The 17,423-nt window shown below is 37.1% G+C and overlaps 1 protein-coding gene across 1 annotated transcript in view; it reads right to left on the bottom strand.

Annotated features, from left to right (window-relative positions):
- The window catches only part of MYO16 (myosin XVI), a 294,040-nt gene that overhangs the window by 101,859 nt on the left and 174,758 nt on the right, over positions 1-17,423 (bottom strand). The window contains exons 20-22 of the mRNA XM_054383685.1: positions 10,334-10,406; positions 1,400-1,552; positions 593-793 (exon numbers count right to left, since the gene is read on the bottom strand). Coding sequence (XP_054239660.1) covers positions 593-793; positions 1,400-1,552; positions 10,334-10,406 — 427 coding nt within the window. The remainder of the gene's footprint in view (positions 1-592; positions 794-1,399; positions 1,553-10,333; positions 10,407-17,423) is intronic.

Here is a 17,423-nt window from a genome sequence, read left to right as displayed (position 1 = left end):
AGGAGTACTGGAAAGAAAAGGGTAAGAGGTCTATTTCACAGAATTGATTATGCTTTTTTCATGAACACCGCAGAAGGCAGAATGCAAAACATTCATCCTGTTTTAAGAGACATGCTTAGAGACCCTTAGCATGTCCTGGGATTTTGAAGAAAAAAAAAATCGATTATAATTACTAACAAAAAATATTTGCTTGTTTTTTATTAGATGCATGCTGGTATCCACAGTATCTGCGTATACTGTATCTGCATAGTATCTGCAGGGAATGTACATCATTCTGGAACAACATCTGAAAGCAGTGTGACAACCAGCTGAAATGTCATTAAATACATCTACTCAGATATCTGAATCATCTGCTTCTTCATGAAGTGCTTACAATGAAGATATAACTTAGCAACAAGGATTAGGTGGCCTGAAACCTGCACAATATGACAAAAAATACAGATTTCATGCACTAGTTATTGCATTGAGATTCTAAATTGCCCTCTGAAAATTCACCACTAGAAAACAAATGGCTACTTATAGTTCAGAGCTTGAGAAACCATGTAAAATTTTGTTTTCTTATTTCCATTAACCAATCATTCAAACAACTTACCCTCCCAGCATAATGCATAACAGTGAAGGTGGAACCCTGATCCTTTAGAGCAAGGTTACCATTTCCATCTTTTGTGGAGGAATATACTGTATTTGTGTCTGAGGTATCCAGGTAGGACTGAACGCGTTTAGAAAGACTCTGTTCCACTGACCAGATCGATTGGCTTTCTTCGTCTAGCATTGACAAAAAGCCTGATGGTTTCTGAAATGAAAAATAGATTGTTCTCATTTTATACAGGAGCAATTGAATTTCAGTTGTTCCTTGTAGAGTAACACAGCTTTAATTTAGTAAACAGAAACATATATCACCTCAAAGGAAAAAATAGTTAAATTATTCTGGTAAGTCTCTAATGCTATGCACATGAAATAATTCTGCAAGAAATGTGGGGGATAATATTTAAGTTGCCAAAAATGATGACTATTGATGATCTTTTAGGAAACTGATTGAGCTATACTCCAGAAGATATAATTCAGAAACCAGCTTCAGGCACAAAAGAGACTGCCACGCTTACACCAGAGACTTGTCAGTCTTACAGCTGCATTAACAACATGGCATGATACACAAAGGCTACACATTAATCACTACAGGCAAGGAGTTCCTGTTATACCTTCTTCAGCCCTGGAGTGTTAGAAAGATCTTTTAGCCTCGAGCTATCAGGACAGTTATGATACATCTTTTATGGGCTCTTTGGACCCATTATCTTCTACACAGATTCATAAATCAGAAAATGTAGGAAAAGCTTGTATTAGTCTAACATGCAGAGACTGTGCATAAATATACATGGTGTACAACAGATCTGAAAACCACCTGAAAGAAAAAATCCAAGGCTGCAGTATGGTTACCAGGAGAATACACCGTTTCCATGGCAACTCCCTCCTGTATACATTCTGCTTGCTCTTGTAGGAAAAGCACTTCATTGATGTACTGGTGTATCTTCTCATTGGTCATGTTGACACACAGCTATCATAAAAACAAGAAAAAATGAGTATTAGAAGTTTACTGCATAATTCATCTGTGTAGGTTTCACTGTGCATCTAATATTGAATTTTCTGAAATGTCAATCCACAACTTGTTAACTCTCAGCAGACCATAGATTAGCAAGACCCTTGGGCTATTTACATTTTAACAGCTATTAGTATTAAATTGGGAATAAACACCTTTCTGCCTGCACAGTTCATTGTGAATTCCACATAGGAATTATCAAATACCAGCACTGTCAAATATACTGCAAATTTACACTAATTCTATTGATGGAAGTAAGGTAACTCTGCATATAAATCAGTACATTTAGTATTACTCTGCAGTTTATATGCAGGAAGACTATACAGTTACAATGGGCTTTAAGAAAAAGAACATATTTGGTTAAGATCCTGACTCTATAGTTAGTTCAGTGTTAACAAAAACATTTGAACTCTGCTATCATATATAATGTAACTAAAGTTTAAAGCACTCTCTGAAGAACTTGGGTTTTGCCCAAATATGTTACAAAATACCCAGAGACATTTTACTAGATGCTTCTCTCAATTTTATTGCTATACTAAGGGGAGGTTGGCAAGGAAAATAGTCTTCAATAGAAAAGTTCAAAGGCTGAAGAGATAAATAATACAAAAGTATCTTGAATATTTGCTTTGATTGCCTTATGCAGGTATAACTTACCATAAGAAAAGTTGACAAAATCACTATAAACTCAAACCTCCTTTTCATCATGATCCAATCTCCTAAACTAAATATGAACAATAAATGTACTTGAGGACCTGACTACGCAACAAAATTATTAAACCACACAATTTGAGCTAAAGGGAAAGACTGTCAGTCATATCTTAAAAGGTCTGATAAATAGCATTATCTATTTATCAAAAAAGAAGAGGCATTGGATTTTGTCAAAATACATACATATAACTATATATACACGTTATGCTGCTAAAGAAAAAAACACATTTATAAATTCTACTGATTAGTACATTATGGCATACACTGGTGTGCTTTTTAGTAATATATGCAACACTGCCATTCAGATTGACAGGCGTGCCATAAGGACAGTAGGGTTCTGCAAATTAGACCAGGAAGCAAGCTCAAGCATTGCAGGCTGCTCCAAAACTGCTTGCTCTAGCAGTGGCTGCGAGTAACAACTCTGCAGAAAGAGAACGAGGAGACCAGCCAGGGTCTGCTGAAAAGCAAAACATTCTGATCATATTTTTCTCTGCTACAATATTTTATACAATGTGCTGCAAAAAGGTAGTAAAAAGAATGCTTCAAATTAAAAGCTTGACACAGGTTGACATAACAATTAAAACAGCTAAAATGCAGAAATCAGGTGAAAACGAAAACCAGTTTTGCAAACTCAAACTTCTTTTGCCTTCTGTCCACTGAAGCATTATATAAAACAATGACATATTCTCTGTCCAAAGTTATGAAGAGTTCAGAAAACTATACCTTTAAAATATGTATTTAATTGCACCTATACAAATTAGATGGAAACGTAGTAGTAATAAAACACAATGACATCTTTACCTAACACAAACGTTATGGGAATACCCTTGAGCATCGTATATTTGCTTTACCTTTCAGCATTACTCAAGATTACCTATGGTACCTTTTGTCATTAAACATTTTTAAACTATTCTTTACATGCCTCTTATTGACTCCATGTCTCTTCATGTATGTCTGTTCTGTAAGCAATCCTTTCCATATGTGTGTCTTCCTAATTCTAGTGTACTGTCACGTCTCAGTAAAAACAAATACACCATCGATTTGCCCAAGTCTTCATTAAAAAGTACTTCTGTGGTATTTGGTAAAGCAGTAAGTATCCATCACGTTTGACAGTGTTATCTTGATCTCTCTCTTCTTTTACTACATTTGTCTAATTACTACTATAAAGTATACTCCAAATTCAAATGTAAGAAGACCAAAATTGTACTGTGCTCCAAAGACAGAAAAGCACCTATTACTACTGAAAATTTCCTGCTCTTCACTATAATCTATATAATATATATAAACACATAACTATTTGAAAAGGTATAGCCAAAACCACCTGAACTTGTGAAAAGAAAATTGGTGTCCATCAATCAGTGAGAGAATGCGGGATGTAAACACCCTTTGTAAAGCTCATTTACATGTTTTGGTGATGCAGAAGGATTAGCTTCCTCAAGGGATGTGTATCTGGAACATGATGAAAAGCTTATAGCTGTCATATCAACACATCTATCATGCTGTATGTTACAGGCCAAGATGATGAAGCTACCATGCCAAGTTTAATTTGAAAAGCTGTGCTCTAGCATTTCTCAAACATACAATTTTAGGACAGTGGAAGGCAGAATAATTTTCTGTTTACTGAGGTCAAATGAAAAAAATATTTTGAAACCTAAGGTTGATAATCACTTGTTTCTCAGAAGTGACCTGATCACTATTTTCCCTTGTATCTGCTACCCAAATATCACCATAACCTTTTTATTGGTAAAGTACCAATCAGAGCATTTTTAATGAATTGATAACAAAACCAGAGCCCACTACATTTCTTCCTTTAAGGTATCAGTTAATATCCTTGTGCAGCATTTCACTAATCAATCACAAACTTAAGCTAACTGGGAATATCAGTTTTACATAAATTAATTTGGTTTTGGACACAAAGTGTCTACCATAACAGAACAGATTAAAAATAAAATGGGAATGTTGGGTACACAATAAGATAACTTTAAAACTGAGTAACACTGATTCTCCAATGACTGACTGGAGCACTGGACAGAAAATAGCATCCTGCACAAATGGAAAAAAAAATGTACACAGACTGGAAAAAAGACCAAAGAGACTGAGAGAAAGCAAGAGTACCCCCATGACAAGAGCCCTACAAAGTGTAAGATCCCAAGGAACCACGTCAAGGAACAAATGAAAACAGGATCACCAGGCTTCTGAGGATGGGAATTGGCTTTTACAGCCCAGGCAGCGTTTCCTGAGAGCATTGGCCCTGCCCATAGGTCCATTCTCAAGGAATACCATGGCAGCATTAGTTTCCAGCCTCATTTCCAGCTGCTCCTGAAAGGATCCCAGCTCCAGCTTGCTGCTGATGGGTGCCATTACCAGCCCTGTCTCTCCCCATCACACTCTAGCCCTGCAGTGGGGTACTGATGATGAATGGCATACTAGTTTTGCTGAGACAGGATCACAGACCAGCCACGAGCTGTAGGTCATGGGCAGTTCTGAGTCAGCCAGCACAGCTGACTTGAGCTGGCTCACAGGTGCTTCTCACATCATGAGCATTCCACACGGTACAAAGAAGGGAGGCTCTTAGGGAGAGGGGAACTCTGTTGGAGTCTCCTGCTTGGACTCTTTTTCATCCTGCTTTTCTTCCCTCTCCCACTCTTCAGGACTGCTTTCCTGAATCTTGTGACAGCTTCACTGTTGATGGGTATAGCTCTGCATATCTTGTGTTGATGTGGCTATTAATTTAGCTATTTCATTAAATCTCTTAATTTTAACCTGTGGGGCTTCTTTTCCTTATGCCCTCTCTCTGCTGGGGAGGGGTCACTGGGTGATAGGAGTGACCGTGGGCTCATCCTGTTGCCTGGTTCCTTGATGCCAAAGATCATCTGGCTCTTGCTATTCCACAGAAAGAATATTAAAACCTTCATGTGCACAGAGGTTATCAAAATTGGACTTTAAAACAACCCATTACTTTTCCTTGTTAAATGCTAAATTAAGATAGCTGTTATGCTATGGGGAGTAAGGAATGCCCCAGCAGTAGGAAATGCAGTGGGGGATTCTCAGTTCAAGTCCCTATGTAATATTGGAGCTCAGTGTGCACCAGCAGCCTATTACACAGGCTTGTACAGAGGCAAGAAGACATCTGTGCTCTGGACTGGCAAAAGCAAAGAAGGCTGTTTTCCTCTGCATAAAATGAAACACCGGAATGTTCCTTCAGATGGACCAAATGTAAAAGCCTGAATGCATACCCCCCCATCTGCTATAACTGAAATGACTGTAACATGCACCTTTTATCTATTCTTATCTATGCATCTACAAAATAGCCAACATGTCCTTACGTTTGGATGGCTAGAAGTAGTCTTGTGGCTGAGGAAGTGCAAATTAATAAAAATATTCTATCAAGCCTATTTTGGCTAGGAAAGTTCATGTGACAAAACTAAATGAAATCTCAGCAGGGTTAACTAAAGAAACAATATGCTGAGAAGCTAAAACTTACCATACCTAATCATAAAAGTAGGTCAACAAATTCCTGTGACCACAGCTGAGTTGTATGAGCTCCTCTGCTTTACCATAATGATTCTGAAGTCCTGCATGGGGCAAGCAATGCCTTGTGCTCTTGGACCCAGCTGGCTCCTACTGTAAGAGATGGGTCTTGAAAGTCTCCAGAGAAGGAGACTCCACAACCTCTCTGGGGAGCCTGTTCCAGTGCTCTATGACCTTTAGAGTAAAGTCCTTCCTCATGTTGAGGTGAAACTTCCTGTGTTGTAGTTTATGTCCATTGCCCCTTGTCCTATCACAGAGCGCAAATGAGAAGGGGCTGTCCCTTCCTTTTTGACATCCAGTCTTCTCCTCTCCAGACTAAAAAACTCCAGGTCTCAGCCTTTCCTCATAAGGCAGTGCTCCAGTCCCTTAGTCATCATTGTAGCCTTCCATTGGACTCTCTCAAGTAGGTCCCTATTCCTCCTGAACTGGGGTGCCCAGAACTGGTTGCAATGTTCTAGGTGGGGCCTCACCAGGACAGAGTACAGGGGAAGGAGAACTTCCCTCAATCTGCTGAACACACTCTTCTTAACACACACCAGGATCCCATTGGCTTTCTTGGCCACAAGGGCACATTGCTGTCCCATGCATAACTTGTTGTCCACCGGGACAGATAATATGTGTGTACTTCAGTCACTACAGAGTTGAATGGGAGTCAAGAGACAATTGACTGTTTCAGTGAACCAATGGCCTAATTTGGAGAAATCACTCACTTCCTATAAAAAGGAGGATATATGTATACTTTCCTCTACTAAACTTTTAAGAGGTCTACAGAGGTAAAATCCCATGCAAGAGCTAAATGCATTATTTAGCAAGACCTATGTTTACCATTTGAAACAGACATTAGAGAGTAAGACTGCTATAGTGCATCTTACTTCACTGCATTACTGCTGTTTTTGATGCTTCCACAATTAAAGGTCTCAATTTCTGTGGAAAGACTCGGTTTACTGCAGGGGGAAGAAAAGCTACTTTGCTACTCTAAGGTCTGGCTCTTCTGCTACAATAGTTTTCTTAGAAACAATTAGGGGAAAACAGTACAGGCAACTATCAATATTCCCTTTTGCTCATTGCTTGTTACGTTCATTGGCCTCAAGTTCTTTCCATTTGTGTTGCATGCTCCTGTGGTCAAAGAACATGTTAGCATAAAGCATTCCTTGACTGCACTATTTGGAGTTGTGCTGTGAAGGAACCATGAATAAGATTGTTTTAAGCTCTACCAGAAGAGTAGACATTTTGTACTTTTAAAGGAGTGCAGACTGAACTGTAAACAAATACATTCCTGCTCAAACAAGGAAACCTAAGAATATATTGAAAGCTAAAATTGAAAACTGACACTGCTATTTTTGGTAGAACATTCATATTTCCTGAAAGAATCACAAAACGAAGGCCATTTCTGTATAGAATAGGACAGATAAATCTGTGCTTGCTTCTGACCATGTTCCAGTGTGCTGCATACAAAGCTGTTCTGGCACAGCAGGTATGCAGCTGCTCGGAAAATGCTGTTCCCAAGCTAATGACCAGTCCTAGGAAGTGACTATAAATTATAATTGGGGTGAGCTGAAAGTCTACTGTAGTCATTTACTGTAGCTCAGCTGATAAGCAGTAACTCACTGAGCTCTGGTAATGCAGAAGCTTTGGTCTTTATTGAGCAATGACTCCCTTGGACTGCGCCTTTCACAAAACAGTGTCCCCCATCTTTCCACTTGTAAATTTCATAAACCAAGCAACCAAAAACCAAAAAAGACCACAAACAAAATTTCCAGCCAAACAACTCTATCCACTACTGCCTATTCCATACACTTATTTACTGTTATTTTAGAATTACAGGTTCTATTTTTGCCATTAGAAATAGGATATATCTTACATGTTCCATAAACAAAGGCTAACAAAGTACAAGAAAAACTGAACATTTAATATTGGTTTTTACTTCTAATGCTGCCTTCTTTGTACATATGTCTAAAACTTTTCCCCTTACAAGCTGTCAGTCACATCATTTTGACTGAAGGAGCCACCTGATTCTCGATGTAGGCATAATTAACCTTACTTTTCTAGCTCTTTGACATCTATTGTCCTCTGCATTGGTAAAGAATCTTTTCTAGACCAATTCTTCATTTGCCTTTGACATTTCAATATTCTAATGCCTTGAAATTTCAGCACACTCACCAAAGTGAACAAGTTATTCTACCTGGTTTATCCAGCTCTCTCTTCCTGAACCATCTTCAAGCACAGTCTATTAAAAATAATTGCTTAAATTGACATTACTCTCTTAATTATGATACTAAACTGTCTATCAACTGACCTGGTTTGAAGCGCCAGAAATATTCACGCATCTGCTTGCAATGTCCACAGATTTATGCAATCAGGAGGCTTTAAAATTTCTTGACAACAGTTATAATTTGTTTTTGTTAATGAAAGCAGACAAACATCACAAAAAATGCTTTGTCTTATGTTAATTTGAAACAAAGGTTCATTTTCCCCAAATTACTTCTGTAATGCCATTTTAAGACATGTTAATTTAAATGTGATGAAAGAGTAATTTTTATGGCTTCTCCACTGTTTAGCTGCAGCATTTAGCGTTAACATTCTGCAATCACAGGCCTTGACACTGGGCATGTTTGCAGACATGATGCAATGTTTTGCATGAGGACCCTATCTGGGCTAACAAACCTGTTTATCATCAGGGTTAACGAGCCCAGGCAGAATACTGAACTAGACTACACCGCCAGACAGCTTGAGCTTTTGAGTGCAGGCTGGTTTGGATATGTCTGCATGATTACATTGTGCCATGTAGAGATTAAAAATGCTTTGATTCATTGAAACTGCAACCTATCACATCAGGAATCAACTGTGTTAATCACATTATACAGTTCATATAAAAATGAACTCTGTAATTCCCTCACCTCTATTCTATCTTTTCAGGAATGTGGTTTAGTAATTTCTGAGATAATGACTCAGTATTACTCAACAAAATGCATTCAGTCCAGGTGGAGGGGCAGAAAGTGTCTCTTGAAATACATTTATTTAAAAGAATAGAATAAAAATGCAAAGCTGATGGTGAAATTATGTTTGTAATGCATAAATATAATAAATTATTTTTATACTCATTTTCCTTTAAATCACATATTTTTTTTCCTTTAAGCATTTTCCTCAGTCACCAAGCAGAAAATTACTTTCCTCAGAAATTCATGGTATTCATGGTATTCCATGATGTCAGTTGCAGAACTTATGTTTCATGACAAAAAAACAACACAGGACACAGTCAAAGGAAAATAGCCAGCAAGACCCAAGATGCACTGCCCTCTTTTTGAGATGAATTTAAAATGCATAGAATACTTTATCCTTATTAATTGATAGGCTTTATGGAAATTTTTTTCGGCATCTATTCATCTGTTAAGATTTTTTAAAATTATTTCCCTCCCAAACAGACATTCATATGACTGCATATTGGGACACAGCAATAGCTTTTAATTAGCAAACGTTCGAGCATGGTAGAACTGTAATAGCAAAGCTTTTTGTGAGAAAGGAACTGGAATATATTTTATTACATTCATACATGCTCTTTTGAAAGTAGAAGTAAGGTCACCCTGTTTGTGCTTTCAAACATTTGGAAACTGGGTAGCGATGTAAACATGCTACACAAACTTAACTGATGTGGCTCCACAACTTCTGTTTCACTAGAAAGAGAAAGTTGAGCCATAAAACAATGGATTGCCTGAGACGAAGGACAAATTCTGATTTCAAACAATAGCAGGTTCTTTGTTGTTGCTGATGCCATCTCTATTCTTCTCTGTGCTTTGACTTTCTATTCTATGCTTTGATTTTCTTCTGCCGCATTACAGAATGAATGGACAACTGAACAATAACTTAGACATCTCTTTCAGTGTGCTGTGTAAAGTTGCTAATGCTCTCTGAAACAATTCACAACAGCTTTGGTGTTCCGAGACTGGTGTTGAAGGTGGACAAAGAGTTCCATAATTAAAAAAAAAAAAAAAATGGATTTTCAAGCATTCAGTGAGCTAAAGTTTCATTTATTTTCCACGGATGTAATTCATTTTTTAAATAAAGTCACATTTCAAGGTCACACAGAGGTGAATCTGACAGTAATGGCACTTAGCATAATGTATCATTTCCATGCTATTTTTTTTCTCCAGGCTTCTGAAGACCTTTTGATCTTTCTTCCAGTTCAGTATATTGTCCTTCTACTCACTGACCTAGTAGCAGTATTACTTCCACAAGGATGAAAACAGACAACAATAAGTATTTTCCTCAGACTGTCTCCTCTTCCAAATGATCACAGTAGTTTCTTCAAAAATGATGAATAATATTACAAATCTCAGGTTTTTTTTATCACACCCATAAAGGAAGAATGGGGAAGACCAAACTTTCACCTCCACGTATGTTTATATTCTGATCAAAACACACAATTTGGCTAAAATCCAAAACCTTAATTGAGGAATTAACATGAACAGTTTCAGAAAAAATCAGCAAAACATATCTACTTACCTGTTCAAAAGTATTCTTTTGAAATTCTTTAAATCCAAAAACATCCAGTACTCCAATTTCAAATACTTGGTCACTGGGGAAAAAGAAGATACTATAGACAGTAAGAATTCAAGCATGTGAATAAAGTATCTGTTATTTCAGGCAAAAGTTCTAGGAGGAAAGCAGGCTGCATATCAAAAACATGCTCTACAATACACCAGAAGACAATGTATAGAACAGAATCAAAATTCTACTCCAAAATCTGTCCAGGATTAAAGACACTTTTAGCAGTAATTTTGAAAACTAAATCTGTAATAGAAGAAAAATATCTTAGCTTCTTTAAAGTCCAATTTGCAAAGGTAGAGGTATCTATTAGCTTAGATGAAGGACAGTCATTTAGTTTAAGTTTCAAAATTGCTTGATTGCACTCAGTTGCCCTTTCCAGTTGATATTTCTTCAACAGCCAGAACTGCTTCTAATGTTGCCTACTTTGGAAAGGTTTGAGAACTTAATATGAAAGGTCTGGGCTCACTTTATTTTCTTCACAGTGTCATTAGAGAATATAAAATGAAGGCTGCAGTCAAAAATTTGTTGCATTTTGCCTATGTGAATGTAGTGGGATTTGCTCCAGAGTGAAATAATCTCCCAGCAAGATGAAAATCTTTGCACTATAGCCAAAGGCTCTCAGAAATAGGGAAAAAATCAGCAAAGGAAAAACTATTTAGCTTTCTGAGAAAGGAGATAGATGATTTCTAAAGCAGATGAGTTTTCCTTTCTCTTTGCCAACATAATTTGTAAATGTATGGGTTTATATGCATACAAATAATATCATAGCCTTTTATTCCTCTGTTCCATGTTTCCTCTATGTCTAAATCTGCATGCATGTCGGGATATAAACACAATGGAGAAAAAGATGATGCACTCTTGAATTCCTTTAGTATAGTTCTATTACAGTGATCCTAAACAATATCATTTAATTAGACAAAGATCCAGCCCTGAAAATAAATTCCCATGTAACAACCAAAAGAAGTAAATTGATAAAAAAAAACCCAAGTATTACAAAACAAGCTGGAAACACAATCCTCAGGAAGAAGCAGAGATTTCATCAGAAATTGTACTCAAGACATTTGTCTTAATTTCTAAGGCACAACAGTTCAGTGTTCTACTGATTGTCACAAGACTGGCTATGTGCATAAATGTCAGGCACAGAAGTTGCATAATAAATCTAGTCTGGAACGACTTTGTTGGGCAGGAGAGGTTATCATGAGGTCAATTAGACTCCCAGAGAATTTCTACAACAAGAAGCATACAGATATTTCACCACCTCAACCTTTAGCAAGGAGTGTAGTTTAAATCATGATTTAAAATATAAGCATCGTTCTCCAGTGTTCCCAATTAGAGATGGGTGTATGTGTCTTGTCACTATGTGTTTTCAGCAAAACCAGTCCATTTTTATAAAGAAGAACTGGCCATTTAAAAACCAAACGACCTCAGACTAAAATTGAATTGTTCTGTTATTTAAATAAGTTTTGGGAAGAAAAGTAGTTTGGAATTTCAGAATACTTAAGTTTTATTTATTTTATATATTTGGGGTTTTGTCATCATTTATCTATAGCCTTTCTTTTTGGAAGGCAAAACATGAACTGCTATGTTATATTGCACAACAGCTGAAATATTGCATTATATTTAAAAATTAAGAGCTACTTAACATGGACAGAACAGTTTATCCCTTCTCTAATTCAGTGAGCGGATTTGAGGCTGGATAGCTTACATACCAGCTGATTTACGTGACTGTTTTTTTGTCAAAATAGTCTCCCTCATTTTCTCTCAAGAAATACATATACACTTTTATAAGGAAGAGACCAAAACAAACTGACTTAATGACATATTACAAATCAGGCAAAATAGGAAAATGGCCTTAGTTTCAAAAATCCCAGGTAAAAGCTTGAGCAGTCAACCTGTTGCCTTTCCCAAATAACACTTTTCTGTCAAATAACACTTTCTGTCAAAATATCTGCCAAGAAATATCTTGATTTATTTATTTTTTAATAACTCAAATTGATAATACTGATGCTGTATTATTGGACAGTGCACAAACTACCATGAAAAGAGCTGGAGGTTTTATATAATCAATTGCCTGCCTACAGGGCAAGAACAATGCTCTGTATCTTCTACAATAGTGACTACATTGTGGCATTTATGTGCAAAATCTCACCAATCATGACAGAAATTTTCTGTATGGAATTATTGCTCTGATTTTGAAAATTGAATGGCAAGAGACAGCACAATTAAAATTTAAAGCATTGTATTATGTTTCCACAAATTACTTTGGCCTATTTTTGTTTGTTTGTTTGTTTGGGGTTTTGTTTTGTTTCTTAATGTCTTCCTCTGTTTTATGTGCATCCTTCTTCTGAGAATAAAAGTGGTATATATTTTTCTTGGCTAGCTGTCAATCATATTAATTCCAGCAAAACTGCTTTCCTTAAATTAATCATAGAAGAGATTCCCAAGGCAAAATAAAGCATGAATGAGCCCATGTTTACAAATGAAAGGGCATGTCACTAGTGTCTAGAAGAACAAATAGTAGAAAAGAGCAGTTTTTGTTCTGAAAAATCCCCTTATTTAACTTTATTCTTTTACGGTTACTAAACACAACTGACACTTTCCTTCACTACATTTCAGAAATTCAATATTTACCATGTATTAATAAAACAGCTATAGTTTTAGTGGGGACTGAGTCTTTGATTTCAAATTTGACTATATTTCCCAAGAGAGAAATCAGAAAAATGGCAGTTTACCAATATTTTAAGAACATTTTTCTGTCTTAGACATGTATATAGCAGTGAATAGTTAAAACCAGGCATGGACGCTAATCATTTGATTGTTGTGATTTACAAAATATCATTCTGACTGCTAATATTTTATAGCGTCTCCAGTTTTGCCTTTTCCCCTAGAATGACATCTCTGTAAAGATGCTTATAGATTATCTTCCATGCTTAACTGTATTATAATAAAACTACACAAAATTTTTTGGCATTTCTTAAAAACACTACACATACAGAAAACATCCTGTCTGCTCTACTGTCTTGGCAGATATCTTGCCATTCTTCAAGAGATGATCTTGATCCATTTGCCATTCTTGGGAAGGTGAACAGAAATCCTTTTACAATACTTCTAACACATTGCTCCAGACAAAGCTATAGGATGTTATTTGATCGCTCTTTTTACAATCCCAGATGGTTTTCAGCCCTGAAATCCTGAAATCCTAAAATCCCATTGACTAACATGCCTTTTCATCTGTCCCAGATATAAAACTTCTTGCTCTTCCTCTAACTTCTGCCAGTAGCCAGGAAGGAAGCCAGTAGGCTTATGTCTCATCTGGTAAACTAGAAGAATACTGATTAATGAGGAAATATTTCTATGATTAGATTAAATATATAATCTAGGCTTCCAATGAGGATGCTCTGAATTCTAATTAGGACTCCTTCAGTTCTCCCAGGGGGACAGATTTATAACAGATTAGCCATAAATATGGTTCTTGAGGGGAACAGACTGAATGCTCCCAACTGGATGCACTCTTCTCAAAGAATTACTAAAACTAGTTTCTGAGACTTTTGAGAGAGATGTTTCTGAAATTTTTAAGATTCTGAGATTTTTGTTGAGACGATGGCACTGCCACATCTCTCACTCATCTTGCTCAACATCTGTCATTTTTCTTTTATCTAATTCAGGCGTGAGAGAGGCACAGAAGGAGACAGCAGTTGGACACAGTGGAAAGAAACACTGTCTCCATATCTGACAAACATTTATTTGAGTAACTTCTGATGTATGACAGGAAGGGATAAATGTGCTTGCTAATAGTTTCAAGATCTATAGTCCTTTCATCAGTAGTACGTACTCTTTCACAGCTCATAAAGCAAAATCTGTTCTATGCTTCATAAAATGGCATTATCTTGTTTCATTGAACACTGGAAATGATCCTGACTGAAGTAGATCTCAAAATATGATACTAAGCACAATATTGTATTAGATGCTTTGTATTATTTCCTTTAAAGATTTGACAACCTCCATAATTAGAGATAACTGTTCATGTTTTGAACAGGAATTCCTTCTGTCCTTCCTGCAATCCTAGCACCCTTTTATTGGGTTCAGTAAAAGTAAATAACTGTTTTAGTTTATGCTCTGATGGGTGTTTTGTTTTTATTTTGTTTTGTTTTGTTTTTTCTTAACCTGGGAAGACTTCTGTTTCAGAATATTTGAGTCTATGAATCGGATGATGTGTATTAAGAACTTTGTAAATGAGATTCCTGAGATCTTTCTTTTGCCCAAATAAGTGTTGCCAATGCTGCTCTCTGGTAATATTTGAATTATGCTGCGAATAGAACTACACCATCATAATACACAAGCTTTCAGAACATATCTATTTAGAAGTAGGTGGAATTTTTAGAAAGAGTATGCTCTATTTGAAACAGAAATCTCCTATAACTGACCTGGCGATACAGAGTGTATAATTGAATGCTACCTTTCTTTGCTTGTCTGTAATACAGCAGACATTCTGGCATCAGCCCCATCTTTAGGCCACATAAGAAAGAAACTCTTTGCTAACTAGCTGATAAAGCATCATGCCTTCTACTTAAAAGCAGGCAGGGAAAGCAATATCAAGATTTTCTCAAGCATATATGCCTAATTAGCTTGTGATCCATCAGCAAAGAAAAACAATACTTCACAAGAGTTCAGAGACATTCTTTAATCCCCATAAATGTAAACTCTTCTTGCAGAATGAGTCAGGAGTTCTTAAAACATCATCTTAAGACATTTTCTATTTCATTTTTGGATGGCTAGATCTAACCTTGCCAATGTGCAATCAGGTACCTTGAAATACCACATTTAGGCAACCATGAATGCTCTAGTCTTTTTTTTATCCACAAAACTAAAAATCAGCATACTTATTAAATAGAACAGTAATGAGCTTCAAAGAGTCAAGAGGCTTGGAAAGAAGTTCACCTAGATTATTTTTATAGAATCAAATCAGTAGAATAGGAAACCATTATATAAATGAGTGAATATAAATATTAACAATTTAAAAAATAATTATAAGCACCTATGAGGACTTTTAATAGCTTTCTTCTAATCCCATTCTAGAGGCTGATTACAGAAAAGCAGGTTTTCTCACACTGAATTTATTTGCAACAACCTCAGAGTAGAGAATCACAGAATCACAGAATCAACCGTGTTGAAAAAGACCTCAGAGATCATCAAGTCCAACCTACTACCTAGTACCTAACACCACCTGACAACCAAACCATGGCTCCAAGTGCCACATCCAATCTTTTTTCGAACACCTCCAGGGACAGTGACTCCACCACCTCCCTGTGCAGCATATTCCACTGGCCAATCACTCTTTCTGTGAAGAACTTTCTCGTCACCTTGAGCCTAAACCTCCTCTGGCACAACTTGAGACTGTGTCCTCTTGTTCTGCTGCTGGTTCCCTGGGAGAAGAGACCAATCCCCTCCTGGCTACAGCCTCCTTTAAGGTAGTTGTAGACAGCAATGAGGTCACACCTGAGCCTCCTCTTCTCCAGGCTAAACAACCCCAGCTCCCTCAGCCTCTCCTGGTAGGGTTTGTGCTCCAGACCTCTCCCCAGCCTCGTTGCCCTTCTCTGGACACGTTCAAGTATCTCAATGTCCTTCTTAAAATGAGAAGCCCAGAACTGGACACAGTACTCAAGGTGTGGCCTAACCAGTGTTGAGTACAGGGCAGAATGACTTCCCTGTTCCTGCTGGCCACACTATTTCTGATGCAGGCCAGGATGCCATTGGCCTTCTTGGTCACCTGGGCACACTGCTGGCTCATGTCCAGCCATCTGTCAACCAGTACCCCCAGGTCCCTTTCTGCCTGGCTGCTCTCCAGCCACTCTGTCCCCAGCCTGTAGCGATGCATAGGGTTGTGGTTGAACCTGGCTCCTGGACCTGTTGGACCTGCCATCCTGTTGGACTCTGCCCATCTGTCCAGTCTGTCAAGGTCCCTCTGCAGAGCCCTCCTACCCTCTAACAGATCGACACCTGCCCCCAACTTGGTGTTGTCTGCAAACTTACTAATGGTGGACTCTCTCTCCTCATCCAGATGATCATTAAAGATATTAAACAGGATTGGGCCCAACCTTGCAACCAGTTTAAGCAAGCATCCATGATTATAATTTAGTGTTATATAGTCAAAATCATAAGTAACTTTTATGAATGAGAACAACATTTCTGAAGATGCATTATCTCACTTAACACTGTCATTAAAATTTCTTTTTTATTGGATAGCATTATAAATTAATGAATCACTGAATTCTGGCAACATTTTTATCCTTTATACTTCATAGCTCTAGAGCCTAGTCTTTGCAACTCTTTACAGAATCATTTCCCTTCTCTTTGATCTAATGACACAACTTTTATTTTGCCTAAAACCTGTTGTGAGCTATTTCATGGTAAATATAAATCAATACTCATGATGAAAATCTAGTAGCTTCACCACAGAAGTTAAATCCAGGTAACTAGTTTCGTCCAAAATGTCAAGATCAAGTGTTTCTCTTAGAATTACTAAACAAATCTAATTTTATTGCTTCATAAATTTTCACTGAGGTTGGATAGAATACAGTTAATCTACAACACAATAAAAGAAGAGAACTGAGTTAGAAATCTTGTTCCAGGTTTCTGACAATGGCCTAACCCCATCTGATAAGTAGTAACTGTACGTTTCTGACTGGAGAATAAAGTGTGGCTTGAAATGTATCAGCCTTATTTAGCCACACTAGTTAATGTCTTTACTCAGTCTTTACACAGAGATTTATTAAAACTGCACCAAACTGGAGGTGTGATGCTGCTATTTGGTAGAATTGGTCAGATGTACATGAAGTAAATCTGAACCACAAACCATGGGTTTATGAAAGGACTTGCATTAATCCAACTTGCATCTTGAATTGTCCTATGTCTTGTTTTACTACAACAGGTTATACCATATGATTAGGCTGGACCAGAAGAAAGCTGGAAGTGGGTGTGGAATTTTTTTAATCTTAAACTGGCTGCTTCATTTGAGGTCGAAATATCAAATGAAGGAATCATCGGT

The sequence above is a fragment of the Indicator indicator genome, chromosome 1, assembly GCF_027791375.1.
Source record: "Indicator indicator isolate 239-I01 chromosome 1, UM_Iind_1.1, whole genome shotgun sequence".
In the NCBI taxonomy this organism is placed as follows: Eukaryota; Metazoa; Chordata; class Aves; order Piciformes; family Indicatoridae; genus Indicator; species Indicator indicator.
Note: the sequence above shows the minus strand (reverse complement) of the source record. Positions and strands in the feature narration are given on the sequence as shown.